This window comes from Capsicum annuum, chromosome 1 (assembly GCF_002878395.1).
Source record: "Capsicum annuum cultivar UCD-10X-F1 chromosome 1, UCD10Xv1.1, whole genome shotgun sequence".
Lineage (NCBI taxonomy): Eukaryota > Viridiplantae > Streptophyta > Magnoliopsida > Solanales > Solanaceae > Capsicum > Capsicum annuum.
In genome coordinates, this window is record NC_061111.1 from 126,405,797 (window position 1) to 126,429,047 (window position 23,251).

General features: G+C 33.7%; 1 protein-coding gene across 2 annotated transcripts; it reads left to right on the forward strand.

Moving 5' to 3' along the window:
• Positions 1–16,909: 16,909 nt before the first annotated feature.
• LOC107878824 lies at positions 16,910–22,898 on the forward strand. Of its 2 annotated transcripts, XM_016725969.2 has the most exons (7): positions 16,910–17,291; positions 17,399–17,459; positions 18,986–19,193; positions 19,335–19,393; positions 19,500–21,290; positions 21,742–21,898; positions 22,018–22,898. In XM_016725969.2, the coding sequence occupies exons 3-7, from the start codon at positions 19,076–19,078 to the stop codon at positions 22,665–22,667; spliced, it is 2,775 nt and encodes a 924-aa protein (XP_016581455.1). In that variant the 5' UTR covers positions 16,910–17,291; positions 17,399–17,459; positions 18,986–19,075; the 3' UTR covers positions 22,668–22,898. The 2 variants fall into 2 exon arrangements, with proteins under 2 accessions (XP_016581455.1, XP_016581463.1); XM_016725977.2 differs by having other exon boundaries at positions 16,910–17,459.
• Positions 22,899–23,251: the final 353 nt, after the last annotated feature.

Below are 23,251 nucleotides of genomic sequence, written 5' to 3' on the forward strand. Positions count from 1 at the left end.
GATAAGTACCCAACATAAGCATGACCAATAAGATCGGGACTGCAATCTTTAGAATAAAATAACCTCATATCGGTAGTCTCTTTAGGTACCGTATATGTGTTTGATCTTATTTTGATGTCTCCTAGTAGGAGCAGAACTATACCTTGCTAACAAATTTACTGAAAAGGCTATATCAGGCCTTGTATTATTTGCAAGATACATGAGTGCACTAATTGCACTAAGATATGGTACTTCATAACCAATCCAAATTGATATATTTCTTATTTTAGCCAATAATATATTGCTTTTGACAACACTCCAAGAGTTTCAATTATTTTCAATCTATAATCTTATACAATATAAATATTATCAATAAGTTTCCCAGAAACTTTTATATGCTTCAAATATTTTGAATCCTTAAAATCGTTTTCGTATCAATTTTGTTAAGTGACAATATTCAGCATTTCATGTGTGACATCTTCAAGTGTCTGAAATGCAAATTAAATAATTTTTATATTTACCAAGATGCATCCTTTCACGTCGGTTGATAAATATTTCTACGTCAGTATGCTTAAATAAACGTAGAATTCAGATCCTTGTGATTTTTTTACAATATTGCGCCAATATTGTATCAAGAAAACTATCGATGATATATTATTTTACATTGGTTCACAATGTGATATAACATTTTGAGATCTCATCACTTCATTATTTTTCAGGTACCTGAACTTGTTATAAGGTTTCATGAAGTGTTATATCGTAGGCTCTTCAAGAGCACATTGTTTTCTTATTATGATTATTTGCTCCTAATTCTTTTCAAAGATTGTTTAATTTGAAACCGATTGGTCTATCACGCTTCACGTATACGTAGCCTTTGTCCTTTAGGAACATAAAATAGAAGTACTTGCAGCTTAACTATGAGAGGTTTTCGACATTTGACTTGAATTATCTTTTGAATGGAGATTTGGTGATAATTTCCAACATATTTCATAGCTGATTATAATCTCCCCCTTATATTAGGAAAACTAATTTACATCCTCCATCTTCTTTGAGGAATCTATCTTTATGTATCATGGTATATTCATTAATCGTATACCGCACATCAAAACTATTAGATGGACAATATGTTGTTCCTGACTCAAAACCAACTTTGAGAGAAAATTAATCATAATTTATTGGTTTGATGCATACAAGTACTTTTTTATATAATATTTCATATTTTAAAACAACACATGAAGTTTTATTCTCATTAGCAATGATTGAACTATTTATCAAAGGCATTCAATGTCAAACCATCATCATCGAGATGAATTATTTTAATTATACAATCTGAAAATTATGTTCTTAACTTAATTTTACTGAGCAACAACTTTATGTATGTCAGGTTGACAATAAATGTACAAGTGATCATCTTATATTGATGTATCTCAATAGATCACATGACTGGTAAACGGGCCCACATTCACCTTTTATACTTTTCAGATTTTGAGGGATCAAATCCCAACATTAGTTAGTCCAACTAACTTATCATGAGAACAAGCAACATCAAAAGTTCATGAAAAATTTTCTAATTCTTTAATATATCTTTAATACTCACTATGCACATCTTTGGGGTGTCGCAATTGTTCATGTCGATTTTTGAACTTTTATACTAGTAAACTCCAAGTTTATCATGACATTTACTCTTTTCTTTAGTAAATTTTAAATTTACTATTATATGAATAAATTTCAGATTTACTACTTTAGAAGTAGATTTCAAAATAACTCTTCTCGATTATTCATCCTCTTTCAGAGGTAAGTTGTGATACCATCACAATCAAGTGCACGTTTGTATTAATAACCTTTACTAAATATTATCACATTCACCTTAGGGAATTGAGTTGTTCTTATAACACTCAAATTTTCCATTCTGAGGAATGGAATATAATCATGTCTTAAGCCTATTAAATTATGATAGCTTATAACCTCTTTCAAAATATTGCTAATTCAAGAGCAAATTGAGGTGTGCATATAATGTAGAGAATTTTTCTCTAAAATGTCTTATAATCATAATAAGCGTGTGAAAATATTATCACTTTTGATGATTATTATCATATTGTCCCTCTATGCTTATATTCGTACATTTAATCACTTGTCTTCTTTCAGACATATTAAGCATTGCTACCACGTTCTCTTCGGAGAATGGAGCATATTCAATGAGACATATTTCATGACTTTTCACCAAATACACATTATTTTGCCTTAGCCATCATAATATCATCAATATGGTGCATTGAGATTCAAACTCAATGTCTTATCCATATAAAGGTGTCTTAGGCATAAATTGATGGGACTTAAACCTAACATAATAATCAAGGTGCATCAAGACTCAAACCCAATGTCTTACTCTTTTGAGGCGATAGTACTTCAGCCTACCGTCTTACCCTCAAATATGGACATAATAGGCTAGAATGCATTGGGGCTTAGCCCCTGCCTTTTTAAAAATATTATGGTCACATTTAATGATTACATCAATCAATATGCGTCATCATCTTATTTTAATTAGTTTCCTCAGATTAAAAAATATCAGAATATAAAAGAAATCAAACTTTCATGAATAAACATAAGTTATCATCGCTTGAAGATTAATGAATACACCTTATGAGTAGTTAAAGTTTCTAACCACTTTAAAATCAAGTTAGCAAATTGTATCCATCAGCAAGTAGTAAAATAGTTAATGACGTTCCTCCCAAAACCTAGTATATAATATAAAATACCAAATCAAGAATTAACAAAAATAAGATCACAATTCACCTCATCATATAAAAGTACTATTTTTTTTGTTTTCTCAAGGAAATAAAGCAATAAAAAGTATCGTTGCTATCATATTTATATTAGGTGAAAGGATCAATTTTAAGTTATACAAATATTGTATATTGTCAAAATAAACACATGATTCAACCAAGTCGATTTTATTTTTGACAAACGTATCGTGGTATTATCTAACATACCTGAGTTTCAAAGCAGATCATCTTAATTGGTTAAAGACTGTAACACCTTGAAAATGGGTCCCAAGACGTCACATGGTGCTCAAGATGATGAGTAGTCCCAAGCTAACCCTGTAAGACTTATACTAAGTCTGGAACTCATATTAAGGTGAACTACTCAAGTAATAATATTGAATTATGTCAAAACTAAACCAAACTGAACTGAATGTACTGTCTGAATAACTAATACTGAAAGTCTGAATAATATCTAGTAGTCCGACAAGCTCTACTACTAAGAAACTAGAGAGCCATTGGGATAAACCCCCAACTGACTCAGACTAAACTAAAAACAACTAATTAAATTCTATGGAAGATGGAAATTTGTATAAATGGGCCCTCAAACAATGAGGACTCATCAGTTGTCAGGATGTAAATAGAGACGTCCAAAATCACTCACGCTGCTAAGACTGAGAACCAAAACCTATATTATTAAACAATGTAGCACATAGACGTATATGTGGATCAGTACTTTGAGGATGTACTGAGTATATGGGAGTGAATGCATAAGTAAAAGTAATATCTCAATGTTATCAAAATTCATAGAATATGCATGTTTAATGTAATGACTCACATGGCTGGAATAACTGAAAACTGAAAATCATAGATCATGAGTAATAAAACCCACTGTATAAAACTGGTGAGCCATCACACTTCAAGTCTAAAAATTGAACTGTTATCTGACATTTTTTTCTCTTAGACTGTAGAAAATTCTAGTAAAAGCTTTTCTATTAAAGAATTCTTTTAAAAGCAGTTCTATTATTTTTACTAGCAAGGAGGTTCTTTTAACTGACATAAACCATGTGAACTATCATGGATTCCAACATCTTATTCTCCTAAGGGAAAACCTCATGTTGGGGAGAGGTGTCATACTCTTTCCAGGGAGTATAACCTGAGCTAAGTGATCACATCTATAACTGTCATCCATATAGAAATGAAAATACTGAATTTGTACCTAAGTTGGCTCATAGTTCTAGGAAATTAGGATGTTAAACCCACACTTCTCGCTCGATGTTAAATACTACTCCCTTTAATCTATATGCTCATTTTGTAGGAAATCCACTTTTAAAAGGCATAACGTTTCATACTAAAAAATAACTGTGCATCTGTTCATTCAAAACTAAATTTAGGCTGTAAAGTGGATTCCATATCTTAGCTAAAGATCAAAAGATCAAATCTTTATTCAAATTTGTCTATAAACATATCATGGGATGCCTAAAAGCATAATCATTCTTGAAATAGAAATATTCAACTAGGTCTTGATAACCCATGCATCAATTTCATGTCAAATCATCTTAAAGTTCATGTTTGATAATGAAAATATTCATAACTCAACTCAACATCTAGAAAATATAGTCACACGCATGAATTTACAAAAGTAGCCATGTAATTCAACATCCAAAGAACTTGAAATCTCAAAATCTTCAATTAATAATAAATGGGTATGAACCCTAAATTGAAATCCATGAAAATCATGTAAATTTGTAATTAAAACTAGTTTTGGGCACAAGGATGAAAGATTTATCCTTGTTCAAAACCCCACATACCTTAATTGACGAAATTAATAAAGAAGCTTGAACTTGAATTCCTATTTGTGCTTTTAAAGATGATTTCTTGAAAGGCTTGGATTGTAAATCTTTAATCTTGGGTTAATTTAGAAAAAGAATGGTGAATCTATGGCTTTCTTGGGGATTAAGTTTTGAGGTTCTAGGGTTTCTTGGAGAGAAATTTGATGAAAAGTGAGTATATAATGCTTAGAATAGGATTAATCTTGTATTTGACACGATTAGGGGGCATGGGAAAAGATCAAAATACCCTTTTAAACTCAACTTTAGAAAACTGCTAATCCTGATTTTGCTAGACGGTGCAACGCGGTGGTAATCGCGGTGCCATACTGGATAAGGTACAAATATTTCACTATCGTCGTGATGCTATAAAATTACGTCATCTCACTGGAAAAGGACGAGTTCAAAAATGCACTTCTCCGTGATGTGTTACCAGCTCCACTGCGATTCTTGGTATGACACAAGCCTATCACAGTGAGCTACTGAAAAATGGACAATTACGAACTGGAACTTCACTGCGATGGGTACTACCATGGTGATTCACTGGAAACTAGACGAGTTTCATTTTGCATGTCACTGCAATGCAGTGTTGTTCATTCTGAGACACAGTCTTCACTAAAAGTGTCATAACTTCTCACCCGAGTATCAGATTGAGGCGAAATTGGTATCGCTGGAAAGCTAATTCGATTATCTACACATTGGTAGGTCTAAGGCTAGAAAATTCTACATAAATCAAGAGTTATTTATTTTTGAAGTTATTCTTTAACACACTAAGAGATAAACTGAGCTAGAAAAATATGGGGTATTACAGTATCTCCCCCTTGGGAACATTTGTCCTCGAATGAGACTAGTTAAGCTAAAGATTCCAAGGAACTGAGGCTATAAATGATTATGCAGAACTGAAGCATAACTAAACTGATTTGCAAATGCAAGAACTATCGAATGAATGGCTATATAAAGCTAAAACTTGGAATTAAAAGAGATAATCTGAGGAAACTTATTACCTTGAACTGAATCTGAATTTGCGGCAAAAAGGTGAGGGTACTTGGTTGGCATATCTTCTTCTTCTTCCCAAGTGTCTCCCTCAACGGATTGATTCCGCAAAAGAACTTTGACCAAGGGAACTTCTTTGTTCCTTAGTCTACGAATGTAGCGATCAAGGATCTCGACTGGAATCTCTTCATAAGAGAGGCTATCATGAACATCTGTGCTTTCTAAGGGTAACATAACTTCTAGATCACCAATACACTTCTTTAAAAAGGACACATGAAACACAGGATGAACGGAGGACAAATCTACAAGCAACTCAAGCTCATATGTCATATTCCCAACACGACTCAATATCTTGTAGGGGCTAGCATAGCGGGGACTAAGCTTCCCCTTTTTGCCGAATCTCTTTACCCCCTTCATGGGTGACACATTTAAATAAACTAAGTCATCAACTTCAAACTTAAGATCTCTTCTCCTCACATCCACATATGATTTCTAACAACTTTGAGTTATTTTCAACCTTTCTCTAATCAACTGTGATTTCTCCATAGCTTTTAAAACCACATCTGGCCCTATCAAAGCTATCTCACCTACTTCGAACCAACCGATAGGTGATCTGTATCTCTTCTTATAAAAGGCCTCAAATGGGGCCATCTGAATGCTAGCATGGTAACTGTTGTTGTAGGCGAACTCAATCAATGGCAAATGTTTATCCCAGCTACCCTTAAAATCAAACACACATGCCCTCAACATATTTTCTAGAGTCTAAATGGTCCTCTCTACCTGACCATCTGTCTGAGGATGAAAAGTTGAACTAAGATGGACTTGGGTACCAAGACCCTTTTGAAAGGCCTTACAAAAGTAAGAGGTAAACTAAGTACCCTTATCTGAAGTCATAGACAAAGGAACTCCATATAATCTAACCAACTCTCTAATATACAGCTTAGTAGGATGTATGAATTGGCAGGAAATGGGCTAATTTAGTAGGATGTATGAATTGGCATAAAATGGGTTAATTTAGTCAAACTATGTACAATAATCCAAATCAAATTATGTTGGCGACGTGAACGAGCTAACCCTATCACAAAATCCATGTTCACCTCTTCCCACTTCTAAGTGGGAATACTAAACTCTTACAAAGTACCACTAGGCCTTTGGTGCTCTATCTTAACCTGTTGACAAACTGAACACTTAGCTACGAACTCTACAATATCTTTCTTTATACCACACCAACAATAGATCTCCTGCAAATCTCGGTACTTTTTAGTAGCACCAGGGTGAATGGAGTAATGCGCACCATGCATTTCAGCCATAATCCGCTGTCTCAAATCATTAATGCACGGCACACACAATCTACTCTGGTATCTCAACATGCCATATCCTCCTTGGGATAAAACCTTCACCTTAGTATCTCTAACCGACTCCTTCAACCTAACTAAGATGGGATCCCGATCTTGTTTCTCCTTTACCTCGAAAACCAAGGAAGATTCTACACTACTCTGCATCCAAATGCTACCCTCGGCTGAATCAACTAAATGAATACCTAATCTAGCCAATTGATGAACTTACTAAACTAACTCCTTCTTATCACTCTACACATGAGAAATACTACCCATAGACAGTCTACTAAGAGTGTCTGCCACAATATTGGTCTTGCCCAAAGTACAAAATACTCATGTCATAATCTTTCAATAATTCTAACTACCTTCTCTAACGGAGATTCAACTCTCTCTGCGTGAACACATACTGCAAACTCTCATAATCCATAAACACATCAACATGCACCCCCTAAAGATAGTGACTCCATATTTTCAAAGGAAACACAACAACAACTAACTCAAGATCATAAGTAGGATAGTTTTTTTTGTGAGTCTTAAGCTGTCTAGAGGCATAGGCTATGACCTTACCTCTTTGCATCAAAACACAACCCAAGCCAACTCTAGAAGCATCACAATACACAATAAATCCATATGTACCGTCAGGTACTGCTAAGACTAATGCTGAAGTGAGTCGAGTCTTCAACTCGTGAAAACTCTTTTCATAAGAATTTAACCATAGAAAAAACCTATCTAAAAATGCATCCTGAAATACCTGCCAACTCATGGGAGCTGCATTCTCACCCCTATCTTTCTTCCACATAACAACCCAATCATAAGCAATATTTTTCAACCTATAATAAGCTAATTTCAAACTCTCCTCTTCAGTAACATGCATAACTTGGGTGATCTTTTCTATCTCATCAAGATATAACTGTGGGTCGTCACCTACCTTTAACCTAAAGAATTTGGGCAGATTCATTCTCATAAAGTCACAAAGTCTGGCTGCAGTTAAATCACCCTTTTGTTGACATAGAGCTGCAGCATGTTAGTTGGCCTGAACATTAGAAGTCACAGCTTGGGCCAATGCTTGAAAGGCAGCCCAAAATTCAACATGAGACACATTCTCATTCAAAGGATCAACAGGCTGGGGTGGCTGGTTATCATTTCTGCAGGCATTAGCTCTGTAAGAAAGCATATTCTATTACAAAAAAACACAAGTTAAAAGCAGATAGAGATAGCTATAAGAATGATGGATTATGAAAGAAAAAAGATGATTTTCTAAAATGTCCCGTAGCCTCTTGCTCATAAATATGTCGCGGTTCACACCCATGATCAAGACTCTGCGTAACGTAGCTTGTCTCACTCCCTAGGACTTTCTAAACCTTAGGCTCTAATAGCAAGTTTGTAATGCCCCAAAAATGGGTCCTGAGATGTCACACGGTGCTCATGACTATGAGTAGTCCCAAGCTAACCCTGTAAGCCTTCTACTAAGTCTGGAACTCATATTAAGGTAAAATACTCAAGCCATAAGACTGAATTATGTCAAAACTAAACCAAAATAAACTGAATATACTGTCTGATTAACTAATACTGAAAGTTTAAATAATAGCTAATAGTCCGATAAGCCTCCTCTACTAAGAAACTAGAGAACCATTGGGAAAAAACCTCAATGGAATCGGACTAAACCAAAAGCAACTAATCACATTCTATGGAAGATAGAAATCTAGATAAATGGACCCTCAAACTTTAAGGACTCACCAGCTATCGGGATATAGATGGAGATGCCCAAAATCACTTACGCTGCTGAGACTAAGCACCTGAACCTACATTATTAAATAATATAGCACATAGACGCATATATGGATTAGTACTTTGAGGATGTACTGCGTATATGGGGGTGAATGCATAAGTAAAAGTAATATCTCAATGTTATCGAAATTCATAGAATATGCATGTTGTATATAATGACTCACATGGATGGAATAACTGAAAATTGAAAATCATAGATCATGAGTAATAAAACATACTGTATAAAACTGGTGAGCCATCATACTTTAAGTCTAAAATTTGAATTGTTATCTGACATTCTTTTCTCTTAAACTGTAGGAAATTCTAGTAAAAGCTTTTCTATTAGGGAATTCTTTTAAAAGCGATTTTATTACTTTTACTAGCAGAGAGGTTCTTTTAATCGACATAAATCATATGAGCTATCATGGAGTCCAACTTCTTGTTCCCCTAAGGGAAAAACCTCATGTTGGGGAGAGGTGTCATACTCTTTTCAGGGAGTATAACCTGAGCTAAGTGATCACATCTATAACTGTCATCTATATAAAAATGGGAATACTAAATCTGTACCTATGTTAGCTCGTAGTTTTAGAAAAGTAGGATGCTAAACCCATACTTTCCGCTCGGTACTACATACTACTTCCTTTAATTTGTATGCTCATTCTGTAGGAAATCCACTTTTAAAAGTCATAATGTTTCATACTGAAAGATAACTTTGCATCTGTTCATTCAAAACTAAATTTAGTCTATAAAGTGGATTCCATATCTTAGCTAAAGATCAAAAGATCAAATCTTTATTCAAAGTTGTCTATAAACATATCATGGGATGCTTAAAAGCATAATTATTCTTGAAATAGCAATATTCAACTAGGGCTTGATAACCCATGCATCAATTTCATGTCAAATCATCATAAAGTTCATGTTTGATAATGAAAATATTCATAATTCAACTCAACATCTGAAAAATATAGTCACACGCGTGAATTTACGAAAGTAGACATGTAATTCAATATCCAAAGCACTTGAAATCTCAAAATCTTCAATTAACAGTAAATGGGTCTAAAGCCTAAATTGAAATCCATGTAAAATCATGTAAATTTGTAATTAAAACTAGTTTTGGGCACAAGGATGAAAAATTTATCCTTGCTCAAAACTCCACATACCTTAATGGATGAAATTAATCAAGAAGCTTGAACTTGAATTCCTATTTGTTCTTTTGAAGATGATTTTTTGAAAGCCTTGGATTGTAAATCTTGAATCTTGGGTTAATTTGGAAAAAGAATGGTGAATCTATGGCTTTTGGGGGGATTAAGTTTTGAGGTTCTAGGGTTTCTTGGAGAGAAATTTGATGAAAAGTGAGCATATAATGCTTAGAATAGGATTAATCTTGTATTTTACACAATTTGGGGGCTTGGAAAAAGATCAACCTACCCTTTTAAAATCAATTTCGGAAAACTGAAAATCCCGATTTTGCTAGGCGGCGGGACACGGTGGTAATCGCGATGCCATACTGGATAAGATACAAACACGATTTCACCATCGCCCCAATACGGTGAAATAGTGTCATCTTACTAGAAAAGGACGAGTGCGAAAATGTACTTCTCTGTGATGCGTTACAAGCTACACCGCAATTCTTGGTGCGACACAGGCCTATCGCAGTGAGCTACTGGAAAATGGACAATTGTGAATTGGAACTTCACAGCGACGCAGTACTACCATGGTGATTCACTAGAAACTGGACGAGTGTCATTTTGCATGTCACTGCGACGCGGTTCTGTTTATTCTGAGACACTATCTTCACTAAAGTGCCATAACTTCTCACCCGAGTAATGAATTAAGGCAAAATTTGTATCGCTAGAAAGCTAATTCGATTATCTACATATTCGTGGGTCTAGGGCTGAAAAATTCTACACAAATCAAGAGTTATTCATTTTTGAAGTTGTCCTTTGACACACTAGGAACTAAACTGAGCTAGAAAAATACGGGGTATTACAAAGACTCATGTTGATAACGTGTTATAAAATATAAAGTAGAGAAGAACAAGAAGAGAGAAGAAAGAGTAATCCTTTATTTCTCTTGAGGAATTCTCTTGGGGGATTAAGGATACAATGAACAAAAACTCCTCTATTTATAAGGGAAAATACTCCCAGTTTCTCTCTAAAAGGTAGATGTTTCATATCCTAATAGATATCAACTATTTCTTCATAGATCTTATCTATATTCTTGACAAACATTCACTATAATGTAAATACATTTATAACCGGATATAAAATTCTATCAATATTTGAGAAATATTTTGATCATTCAGTATTTAATGAAAATTATTCGTTCTTTTATAATATGCGGATGGATATATATATATATATATATATATATATATATATATATATATATATATATATCTAAATAAATGATCCTTTAGATAATATTAATGATATTCTTTCAATTTTATCGTTCTTAAAATAAAGATGGTTTTACATAACTCATAAATTATTAAAGAATTATATCTTTTTAAAGATATTTATTAAAAATAAATAAGTAAAAATACTTTTTATTTTAAGAACACAAAACCACAAATATAAGAGACCTTATTACCCAAATCCCTTATCATTTAAGGAATTACTCAAAATTCTGAATTTAACTTTTTGCTCCTGATACATATAATAAAAATTATTCATTCGTGTTTTACTCCACAATTAATGCATGCCACCCATTTTTTTCTTTTCAAAAATTTCCTCCCCTAAAATTTCTCTTAAATTATCTTTAGTTGAGTCAACTTCATTATTACCCTAAAAAATATGCCACCAGCTTTATATAAAATATAAAATAAAAAAAATAATGGGAATTGCATTTAAAAATTTCTACTACTATATCAATCAAAATAGCTGGCTGGCGAAACACCACCGTTGACTTACATCCCGACAATAACGGCTACAGTGGCAGAGAGTTCGAAAGAAGACAACAAGCTCGTTATTATTAGGGTTAAGATCTTGTTGCAATAAATCAAGAATTGGACATGCAAGTGGAAGATCGGGAGAAATTAGAGCAGATCTCTAATTCTCCACTGAATCAGGTATGAAATTCGTCGGTGATACATATAGGTGATACACAATTTTTTTTAAAGAAGCGCTTAATACATACATAAAATTATTAATTTTTCGATACATTTTTCATAGTATAATGATGATTCGTATGAATGACACATTATTATCATTATATGGGTGATACATTTTTATTGACACTATATGAGTGATATTTATTGTTACATTATTGGTGATACATTTTATGGACAGTGTAAGAGTAATATATTAACGATCAAATTATTGGTGATATATATGTTCTATATTTTTGTTTAATTATTATATTTTTAGATATATTTATAAAAGGGTGATACATATACATATGAATATTATCATTGTTTAACTTGTGTTATTCTCAATATTTTGGAAAGCTTGCTGAAATATTTTCAACTTACTTGTCAATATCTACTTATTTTTTAGAAGAAATAACGCACAGGCTGGTCATTACTGGAAACATAAAAGGAAAAGAAATACCAAAATACATTTGATATTCAGTTTGTTGATGATATTGTGCAATAATCAAATAGCACACTGTATATATCATTTTTTTTCTTGTAAATATATGACTTTTGCATAACTAACCATTGGAACTCCTAAACTAATCTATTAATATGTTGTAGGGGCTGTGGAATGTTTGTTGCGGCATTAATTGTTAAGTGATGGGTTTCAAGTACCTTCTTTAAATTTTAATTCAGGGTTGCATCGTATCAGATACGCGTCACTGTTGTGGGATTATGGGGTGAACAAGACATCTAATGAATATATTAGTGATAATCAGGATCTGTCTAGGCCTAAATGCACCTTTATTCCATCAGAAGATACGAAAATAATAGATATCGAGCCATAGTAGTCTAGTAGTTATTTGTTTGAGAATTTGATGTAACCGTTTGTTATGTGGTTAGCTTTTTTAGATATTGCAAGTCTACTACTTTTAAGTTTCAAAAGTTTTTGTGATGGATGTTGAGACTATCTTTGGTTATTTTAAGTTTTAAGTTGTCTAGTAGATATTGACATGACATTTCGATTATGAAATGAGGCGTTTTCATCATTTTTATCATATTTTTATTATATATATGTGTGTGTGTGTGTTATGATTATGTTTGACATTGTCTATTACATGTTTGATACATATGTTAGATATATTTTAGATGATGTAAATTTTTGTATAGCATATTGAATACACAAGTTAGTGAAACACATATAAAGTTGATTCATATATTGCAGATTTGTTATCACCAATATGGATCACAATTATAACTTTTTTTCATGATTAGTTTAAGAGTTTAAAACGTATCACACACACACACATATGTATGTATGTATGTATGTATGTATGTATATATATATATATCATTTGGCGAGAAAATGGCTTTGACCTTCTTAAAATAATTTCAAAGAATTTAAGAAAAATTTGAAATAATTTTAAGAAAATTTACAGAGTCGCCACTTGATTTTTATAGAAAAAAAATCAAGAAAGCTTCAAAGAGTTTCGAAGGTTCAAAAACAAAAATAAACCTTTAAAACTAGAAAAACTGGGTAAGAGTTCAATTAACGCCCTAAGAAGGTTTTTAAAACACTTAGGAGCATCTGTTTAAAATGGTGTACCAAAAAAGAGCTAACTTTGACTAATTAAAGTGGCTTAATTTTTTCGTAAAAGCTTGATTTTATAGAAATATTACCTTTAACTATTTTTTTGAAGACTTAAAATGACATTTATTCAACCAAGCGAGAATTGATCCTATTTAATCTTGAGAAAATTTTTTGTAAAGAAAGTTGAGCCAAACCCATTTTTTCTTCGTGAATTATTCTTTCAAACAAAAGGGGGAAAGGGAAAAAAAAGTAAGTTTTTGAATATCATTTTTTTGATTAAAAATATCTATCTTTAAAGAAAATATCAAATTAAAACAAATTATGAACCTTGACTAATTAGTGAAGATATTTTTATTTTTCGTAAAGAAAATTGATTTTAGGTCGATGAGAATTCTTTTTTTTAACTTAAATAAACTACCTTATCGAATTGAGAAAATAGGAAGCCATTTTGATTTTTTAAAAGTTCATTCTAAGGAAAAAATATAAAGAAAGATATATTTTTATTACCTTCGAACATTATGCTTTGAAATAAAATACGCAAAGAGACAAACAAAAATAACAATTCAAAGGGGATTTATAAAGGTTAACCAAATTAATAATTTAATACAAACACATAATCAAATAGGATTCATAAGAAAATGAATAAGAAGAATTAAAATTTGGGCCCTTTCCAAATCTAGCCAACTTTGGGCCCATTCTTTATGGACTTTGGTCCATTTTTCTGTAGTGTATACCACATGTATACCAGCCTTGTTTTTCCTGCGTTTTCATGTATATCTCCACGTATACACTGTATATTAGTGTGGAAATCAACATATTTATTTCGTATTTATTATCATACACCGTAGGATAGTGTGAAGCTATTGTTTTATGTGTATACATGCTGTATATCAGCATATACCAGCTTGTATACTTGTGCTATCCTGTGCATATCAGTCTAATTTTGGACTTTAATGAGGCTCGACTCGACGGTGTTTGAATACAAGGATATGGGGAGTCCCATTGGACTCATCCGAAAGAGTTCATATAAAAAGAAGAAGAGATAAGGATTAGAAGAGAAGAAGACATAAGGATTAGATACTAATTTAAAGCTATATATATATATATATATATGTAAACATACTTGAAGAATAGAAGTTAATAAAAAAGACTCATCTTAATACTGCCATTAGAAACCATCACATATATGGTTACAGTCAGGAGGCTAAACCTCAACACAACAAGCAAGAGCACTCACTAAAATACATCACGAGTTTCGCTTATACCTAAACAGTGATACTCCAAATTATTTAGGTTGCAAAAAATCAAAAGAGAGGAGGCGCGCACGAAAGACGAATACACAGATTAATCTTCTTGATAAAACTTTTCGTAGAATATGTTGTCTAACTATTGAATCAAACGGCCAATAGTCAATTAAACAAAGTGTCGAAACATAGGATAACCATCCATTTAACATCAATTCTCCGAACAATAGATTCAAGTGAAAGTCTAAAATACATAAAGTTAGCAATTATAGCAAAAAAGTGTCGAAACATGGGCAAACCATCCATTTAACATCAATTTCCCAAACAATAGATTCAAGATTTATTGCAAGAAATGCCAACAATAGCACAAAGTCTTAAATTATTTGCAAATGTTTTGAGTTTAATATGTATTTAAGGGGCTAATAAACAGGTTATCAATTTGGTCAAATTTATAACACAAAGAAAAATTCTTAGTAACAACAAATGAAAAGGACAGGAAAATTATTGGCCAAAAACTTAACAGATATATGTTGTTCTCCAACTTGCATATCAAACATCACACAAAAAACACTCTACTCTACTTGTGAGAACAAGTTCAAATAAGGTTCAAACATATGGTAACAAACAAAATTCAAGAATGAAGTTTTCCATCAATATTTTTTAAACGTTAAAGCAGGCAGCGCACTTCATGCAACATATACATGAAAATCCTACGGCCTTTAAGCCTCTACAGCAAATAATTCCAGCATCCATTACTGTACTAATAAAAATTTATATGCTAATAAAGAAAATAGCTACGACACAAGAAAACTAGATGATGGGAGGTGTTTACCTTTCTTCGGACAGCTAACCGGGACAAACGAGCTTAAATGGAAGGAATTTTACCACTGCCACTGATTCACCAGAGTTTAAACGAATTCGTTGAAGATTAACTTTTGTCAGGATTGAACGTTTCAAAGAAATTTCTCCTTGAATTCTTTGGTTACGTAGGATTAGAGAAATGCTCCTCCCGAATCCTTATTTTTTCCCAAAGAATCCTCTCCCCCCTTCACTCTACAGACATGAATATTTATAGGGGATTTGACACTAGTTTTGGGGGAAATAGAGGGGTAAAAAAGGAAAATGAATTGAGATTTGAATTTCAAAATTTGAGATAGGCTTAACCTAGAATTGGAGCGTTGTTTGTTGAGCTGTTTTTGCCATTGTTGTACTGTTACTGCGTTGAAATTGCTTCTGTTTGTTTGGGGATTGGGTTTTGCCTTTGTTTTCGAGTTTGTACGCTGTTGAAGTTGTTGGTCGTTGTTGTTCACTGTTGTTTGTTGACGTTTTGTTGTTGTTGTTGTTAACAACTAATGTTGTCGATGATATACAGGGTGGTTGGGTTAATTGGAGAAAAAAAAAATAAAGGTTTGGGCCGGGCCATTGAATTGGGTAGGTTGGTATAATTGTTGGAATTTTGGGTTGCTGTTGGTGGAAAATAGAAGGGGAAATGCGTTGGCTGAATGGCTGACCCAAAAAAGAACAGGAAAGGTTATTTTATACTAATGAAATAGTCATAATTGAATAAATTCAGATAAAATCGAGACGGAATTATCTTTTAATCAATTTAACGAATTTCTTAAATTTAATAATTTTAAAATAAATATCAAATAAAACATAATTTTTTTCAAATAACAATAATAATAATAATGACAACAACAACAACAATAATAATAATAAATAAATAAAAAATAAGAAACTAATTATGTCATCAATTTCTTATTTTCAATCGATCTTGAGAAAAGTAAAATATTTACAATTTAATCAAACTTATCGCTCTGAATAAATTCCAAAGTATTTTCTTTAACTGATAAGTATACAATCAAGTATAGTTAAACACTAAATATATTAATTTCACCTAAATTCAAGAGGTAGGATTAAAATTTATTTCAAAATAACTTAAAATAAATATTTTAAAACTATTAAAATTGAGAAATTTAAAAACTAATTTAAAATATAGAAGAGAAAAATTGTCAACATGTATCATGGTATAATAGATGTATCAAAAACTTTAAAATCTGAGATATAATATAAATAAATAAAATTATGAAATAAAGTGTTAGAACCCATTAAAAATCTGAGATTTGGATGCACTCAAGTTAAAAATAACAGTTGTTTAGGAAAAGAGTACTAGGATCCAACATAAGATGAAGACTTTAATTAATAGGACTGTAAATAAATGTTTCAAAACATGTCTCTGATTTGCAACTTCTGTCGTTCGCTTTATTTTTTACTCAGCAAATTGTATTCCTTAAAAAAAAGATTGAAAGGGCGGAGTGCGACACAGAGAATAGGAGCGCTTCCCGTTGGGAATTTGAAATGCCTCCCTCCCTCTCATCACAAAAAGAGACGTTAGAAGGACTTTTAACCTTTTATGTACAAAACATTAATTATTTTCTTCTTTCAAATATTAAAAATCCCATTTTACTTTTTTCAAAAATTCATGTCTTCCTCATTTAATGCTTCAACTATTCTTCTGAGTTTGAGACCAATCAAAGATTACAGCTTTCTTTCACTTCTACTCCCATTCTTCCCCTTCCCCTTCCCCTTCCCCTTCCCCTTACTTCCGCCCTCACAACCTCATCTCTTCAGTTTTTCTATAGCAAATTCTATAGTTTTTAGACCCACAAGATTTGTAAATTTGGAGTTAAAAGAGTCTTGATTTTTTCTAGGTCTTGTAAGTTCTTCTCGTTTTTTTTTTTTTTTTAATTTTTTTTTGTTTGGTTTGTCAGTGGTGCTATATGGGAATCCTTAATTTTTCTTGCTACGTTTTTGGTTGATCAGACCCGCAAGCACTAATGTTCTGGGAAAGTACAGGATTGGCTAGCAGGAGCTCTTGGGTCATGTAAGCTTTCTTATGTGGGTTTGTTTTGCTTTTTCTAGATTCTTAGTGCTGATAAAAAATTTTGGGATCTTCTTGTTCACCACTTTATAATGCTATACATGGGAAAGATTGATTTTTGTAAGGCTGTTTTAATGACTTCTGTCTTTTTCATATCTGTTTCTTTAAAATGGTTTGTTGTTCTCTTTTTAGGACTGTTATATACTTGATTCAGTTCTATGTTTTTGGATGAATTTCTTCAATTTATTATCTTTGCAGATTGTTTAGTTTAATTATAGTTTGACCTACATTTAGAATTAAAATTTAAGAGCTTTTGATCTTGATATCAAAGCACAAGAGAAAGGAAAGGGGCAAAAGAAATGAATCTTTTTTAGATATGATTCAGTTAGGAACTAATGATATTCGATTTCACATTTTCTTAATAAAAGAACTAGACTTCTAAAGTTTCGACTGACTATACCTTTAAGGTACAGTGCGTGATTTGGGAAATCAAGAACTGGGATTTAATTATACCGATTATGACTTTGGATTTCTGTTAAATCCAATTTTTTGCCCTACCACCTTTTTGTTCTCACACGATAATAAGTTTTCTTAGTCATGGAGGCACGACTTTGAACTAAAAAGGTCATATTGCTACTCACTTTGGTATATTAGAGTTGAACTTCGGAAAATGCTGCCCAGGGATCAACTGAAAATAGACAAGTTGAGAGAAGTTAGGATCTTGTCAGGGTCGGGAAAGTGGGTCAAATAGGATAAGGTGGATCTAGGTTTGGATGGAGGAATTACTGACTTTAGTGTTGTAGGGAGCACGGAGGAGGTTGAGATTTGGGTTAGAGGAAGAGACAGATGAGGGCCTTAAGGCAACTCCGATGCAATTAAAATACTCTTGCAACCCAAATTGACGTCTGAAGTCGTGTGATGGTGCAATGGCAATTAGAGAATGCTTCTGAAATGTGCGGGGTTTCATCATTACTGAGTAAAGACTTAACGAAGATGAAGTAACTATCTGAGGACTTGTGACATGTTCTGGATAGAGATTCTCCAACTGGTACCCAGTTGATTGCTCCGTTGACTTGTGCTGCTTTCAAGATAAGCAATTTGAGTTGGTTATCATGTTACAGTTTGCTAAAAAATTGGTCGAATGGTTGGAATCTAAAAAGATGGAGAAATTTACTGGAAGGAGATGTCATCAAGATTTGGCTAATGCAAAGTAGTTTTCATGCGTATTCATTTGAATTCTTGAAAGAGGAAAGTTTTCAATGACAAGGAAAAGGAGTTGAGCAAATTTGGTAGAAAAAAATGGGAGACTAAGAAGAAGAAAAGATAATATCTTCAAATTAACAGTGGGGGGAGCATATCCCTCCATTTTCATTAACTGAATTTCACTAGTTCCACTGACAAATAAATTAGCCTAAAGGAACAAATATATAAAAGATGACGTTACAAATCATATCTACATTTGACTCTCCCATTTAGTTATCCCAAGGTTTGTTTTAAACAGAATCTCTTGTTTCTAAAATTTTTTGCAGATGATCTTGTGTCTGGAAACAATGGTTGCTGTTATAGCTGTTTTTTTCAGGTCATAAATTTTGAAGAAAGTTTGAGATCGGTGAGTGAATATGGGTGCTGAGAAACAGGGTTCCAAGAGTGGAGGTTATGTTGGTGGCTTCCTGCAGTTATTTGATTGGAACGCAAAATCACGAAAGAAATTGTTCTCTAGCAAGTCTGACATACCAGGTAAAATGCTGAAAATATCTATAAACAATGGTTAAGAACCAATGATTTTAACATGTGCTTGTAGTTATTTGATCTTCCTGAACTTCAAGTAAACTTTGCTCTTATAATGGCTGAACAAGCATAATTACTATGCTTTTGCAGAGCAATCCAAACAGAAGAAGAGATATGATGGGAACTTGCCTATGACTCGGGTTCATCTGGTCTGTATTCAACAGTTTATTAAGCTTTCTCATCTTTTCTTTTCCCACCTACTTGGAGATGAATTTTCTTGTTGTACTTTTTCAACTGAAACTATTTTGATTGCAGAACAATGAGGATGACACTATAGCTGGGTCTAGTGTCAAAGGAAGCAGTGATTACAGTTGTGCCTCGTCGGTGACTGATGAGGAATATTATGGAATCAAACCTGCTGGTGTCGTTGCAAGACTTATGGGATTGGATTGCTTACCATCCTCTAATTTTTCAGAGCCTTACCCCACTCCATTTTTCGATTCCCAGTCTCTAAGAAGCTCTCCTTGCCTTTCGAGAAACCTAGAATACCAGCAAAATTTTCAAACAGTATATTCCAGCAACCTCCATGAGAAAATAGAGGATCTAGGTAGTAGCTCATTGCAGCCAAAGCAACAGAAGATAATCAGCAGGCCCATCGAGAAGTTTCAAACGGAGATTTTGCCTCCTAAGTCAGCTAAATCAATCCCAATCACTCACTGTAAGCTTCTATCCCCAATTAAAAGTGCCAATTCTATCCCTCCTCAGAATGCAGCTCACATAATGGAAGCAGCTGCCAGAATACTTGAGGCAGGACCTCAAGCTACTTCAAAAGCAAAACTGCCCCTAATTGGATCTTCTTCAGTTCCCTTGAAGATAAAAGATTTAAAAGAAAGGGTTGAAGCTTCTCAAAAGGTAACCAAGATTGCTGAAGCTTCTCGGAGGCCAGCTGAGTCTAATGCTTCTAAGTACCTAAAAGATCAACCTATGAATAGGAGCTGGAACGGATCGGCATACATAACCAGGCAGAAAGACTTCTCAGATTCTGATGAATCTTTTGTTGGAGGCAAAACTAAAGGAAAATCTATTTCACTGGCCCTGCAAGCAAAAGTCAATGTCCAGAAAAGAGAGGGCCTAAATGCAGGCAGTGGCAGAAGTGTAGTTGTCCAGAAAGAACCACCAAATAAAGTCATTTCAAGCCAGTTGTTTACAAGCCAACCTAGTGCAGAAAAGAACACACAAAAGAAACCATCTGTACATAATAGTTCAAGTGTTCTGCGGCAGAATAATCAAAAACAAAATAGTATAGCTGATAAGGGAAAGTCACCTTCTAAGCAATTTCTTTCCAATTCACAAGGAAAACGAACACTTAGTGGTGATTCTTCTTTTGCGCGACAGAGAAGTTCGGGTAAAATGGCTGAAAACTCTCAAGTCAGTTCCAGGAGGTTGAGCAGAGAGGCTGACGATAAAAAGGAAGAAACATATTCTTGTACTAAAAGTGTGTCGCGTAAGAAACGGCCAAGTGATGGTGATATCCGATATGAGAAAAATCAGGCGTCTGGCAGCATGTCTACTCATAAAAGTGGAAAGCTGATTCAGTCCGGCACATTCATGGATAGGGAAGTAAGTTGGGGTGAGAACAGTAAAGGGAAAGGAACAGACATTATTTCCTTTACTTTCAATGCTCCCCTAACACGATCGATACCCATGCCTAAGCCTCCAAGAGAAGTTTTTGGGAAAAGTCATGAGTTTAGTACAGATTTTCGAAGTATAAAAATGCAGCTCAAATCAGATTGTACGAATAGTCTTAAGGTTCCTTTTGGGCATAACTTGAGTGGAGGGGATGCTTTGAGCACTCTTTTAGATCAAAAGTTAAGAGAATTATCTTATGTAGTTGAGTCTTCATGCCAGAAAACAGGAACATCCAGTAGTTCTTCATCTATTTTCCAGGATGTGTCACCATCTTTGGATGGCTTATTGAAGACCACCATGTTGCTGCATGGTAACAGGAGCTATGATAACATGGAAGTGGATGATTTAGTCAGCCACTGCAATGCTGGAGTTTCTTCTATTGGTTCTATGGGAATCACTGGGAAGCACAAGCATCAGGTGTGTATAATAGGTTTGCACAATTCTGTTTTCGCAGTTGAATCTTTATTGTCACTCTGTTTGTGGGTTGCAGATAAATGATACATCAATTCATATTCTTCGACAGTATTCCTTGTCATATGATTATTTGATTAGACCATTCAGATGACACACTATGTTAAACCTGCATTTCTTGTTTAACCCTTTTATGCCTTGTAGTGATTTGATGTTATGTGGTTGTTGACTTAGTATTGTTTTGGATTTGACATAGTATAGTTTTAGACAACATCAAGAATCAGCACATTGCAGAAAGTAATTCTCTCCTACTTTCCTGATTCTCAATGTACTTTTGCTAATTATATTTGCTCTATTTGCTTAAGAACTCCCCTTTTTATCAAGTTATAGAAAGCTTGCTCTATACTGAGTAGATGGAAAACCGTTCAATTTCATCATTTGATATGTATCATTTCAGGGGATTGAAGAGGAACTGAGTGAGTACGGCAGCAGTGAATTTGAATGCAGGAAGGTGTTTGGCAGTCGGTTCCCAAGCCCTATATCTGTTCTTGAGCATTCTTTTCTTACTGAAAGTTGCAATTCTTCAGATACTGCAGAAAGTAATAATACAGGAGGTAAGATCAGCAGACCTAGTGCCTTTTTATTTTATTCATGAAAAAATTTACTGGTAATCTGTGTCACGAACATAGGTTGAGACTATTGATATATCTGAACATTATCTATTGAATTTCAGCTAGCAAGCAAAGTTCATCAGTACAAGCTAAAGAAGTGTTTGGTATTGGTTCATTTAAGAAGTTCCATTCTATGGAACCTGATGTAGATTTGCTAGACTCTGCCTCTTCAACTTCTGGTAAAAAGGAAGACGGGAAGCTTCTAAAAATTGTCTGCCATAGGAAATCACTGAATTGGGAACTGGAATATGTGAAGGACATACTACACAATATTGAGTCGATGTTCATGGATTTTGCAGTGGGTAGGTCTCAGGAGATCATCAATTTACACCTTTTTGATCAACTGGAAAGGGTAAATGGTCATGGACAGGATGAGCTAAAACAAAGACGGAAGGTTATATTTGATTGTGTGGGTGAATGCTTGGACTTAAGATGTAAGCAGTATGTGGAGGGTGGATATGTTACATGGTCAAAAGGTCTATTGATGGTTAAAAACAAGAAGAGGCTAGCAGAAGAAGTATATAGAGATATTTCAGGGTGGAGTGGCATGGGAAACTGCATGGTTGATGAACTCGTAGACAAGGACATGAGCAGCTACTTTGGAAGATGGCTGGACTTTGAAGTTGAAACATTTGAACTGGGAATACAGATCGAGAAACGATTGTTAAATTCATTGATTGATGAAGTAGTTGCTGACATCTTGCTACTCTAAGAGATTATCTTCATCCTCCATCGAAATCGATTCTGTCTTGAATGCACATTCTTCTTGCATGTTTTCTTCATACATCTCTTATGTCTTTCTTTCCAGGTAGTAATTGAGATAGAAGAAAAATGAAACCGATGCCAGCTTTTGGATGTCCGTCTATTTCATTATGATTGTTTGTTCGAGGTGCTGTTACAAGAATATTAACATCCACATTTCATTTATCTTGTTTTTTTTTCCTTTTTGCCTGAGTGTCAATTGGGCTAGGATCCTAAATTAATTGAACGGGGTATAACTTATATCCCAATTTAAATATCGCTTGCGAAACTTACGTACCTAACATGTATGGGCAGTGAGTTCCATTTCACACATAGGGATCGCAATGGGTGGTGAGGGTGCGAGGCAGAGATTAGGGAGGATATTCTCTATTTGATCTGTACAATTGACAAGTCCAGTAATTATAACTCTTTCCAGTAGAAAATCAGGGTGGTAAACTGGGAAGACAATCTCATATTTCTCTATTTATATCTAATGTATAACCTATATCTATATCTATCTATAATCTTAAGGCATTTAACCAAAATAAAATTCAG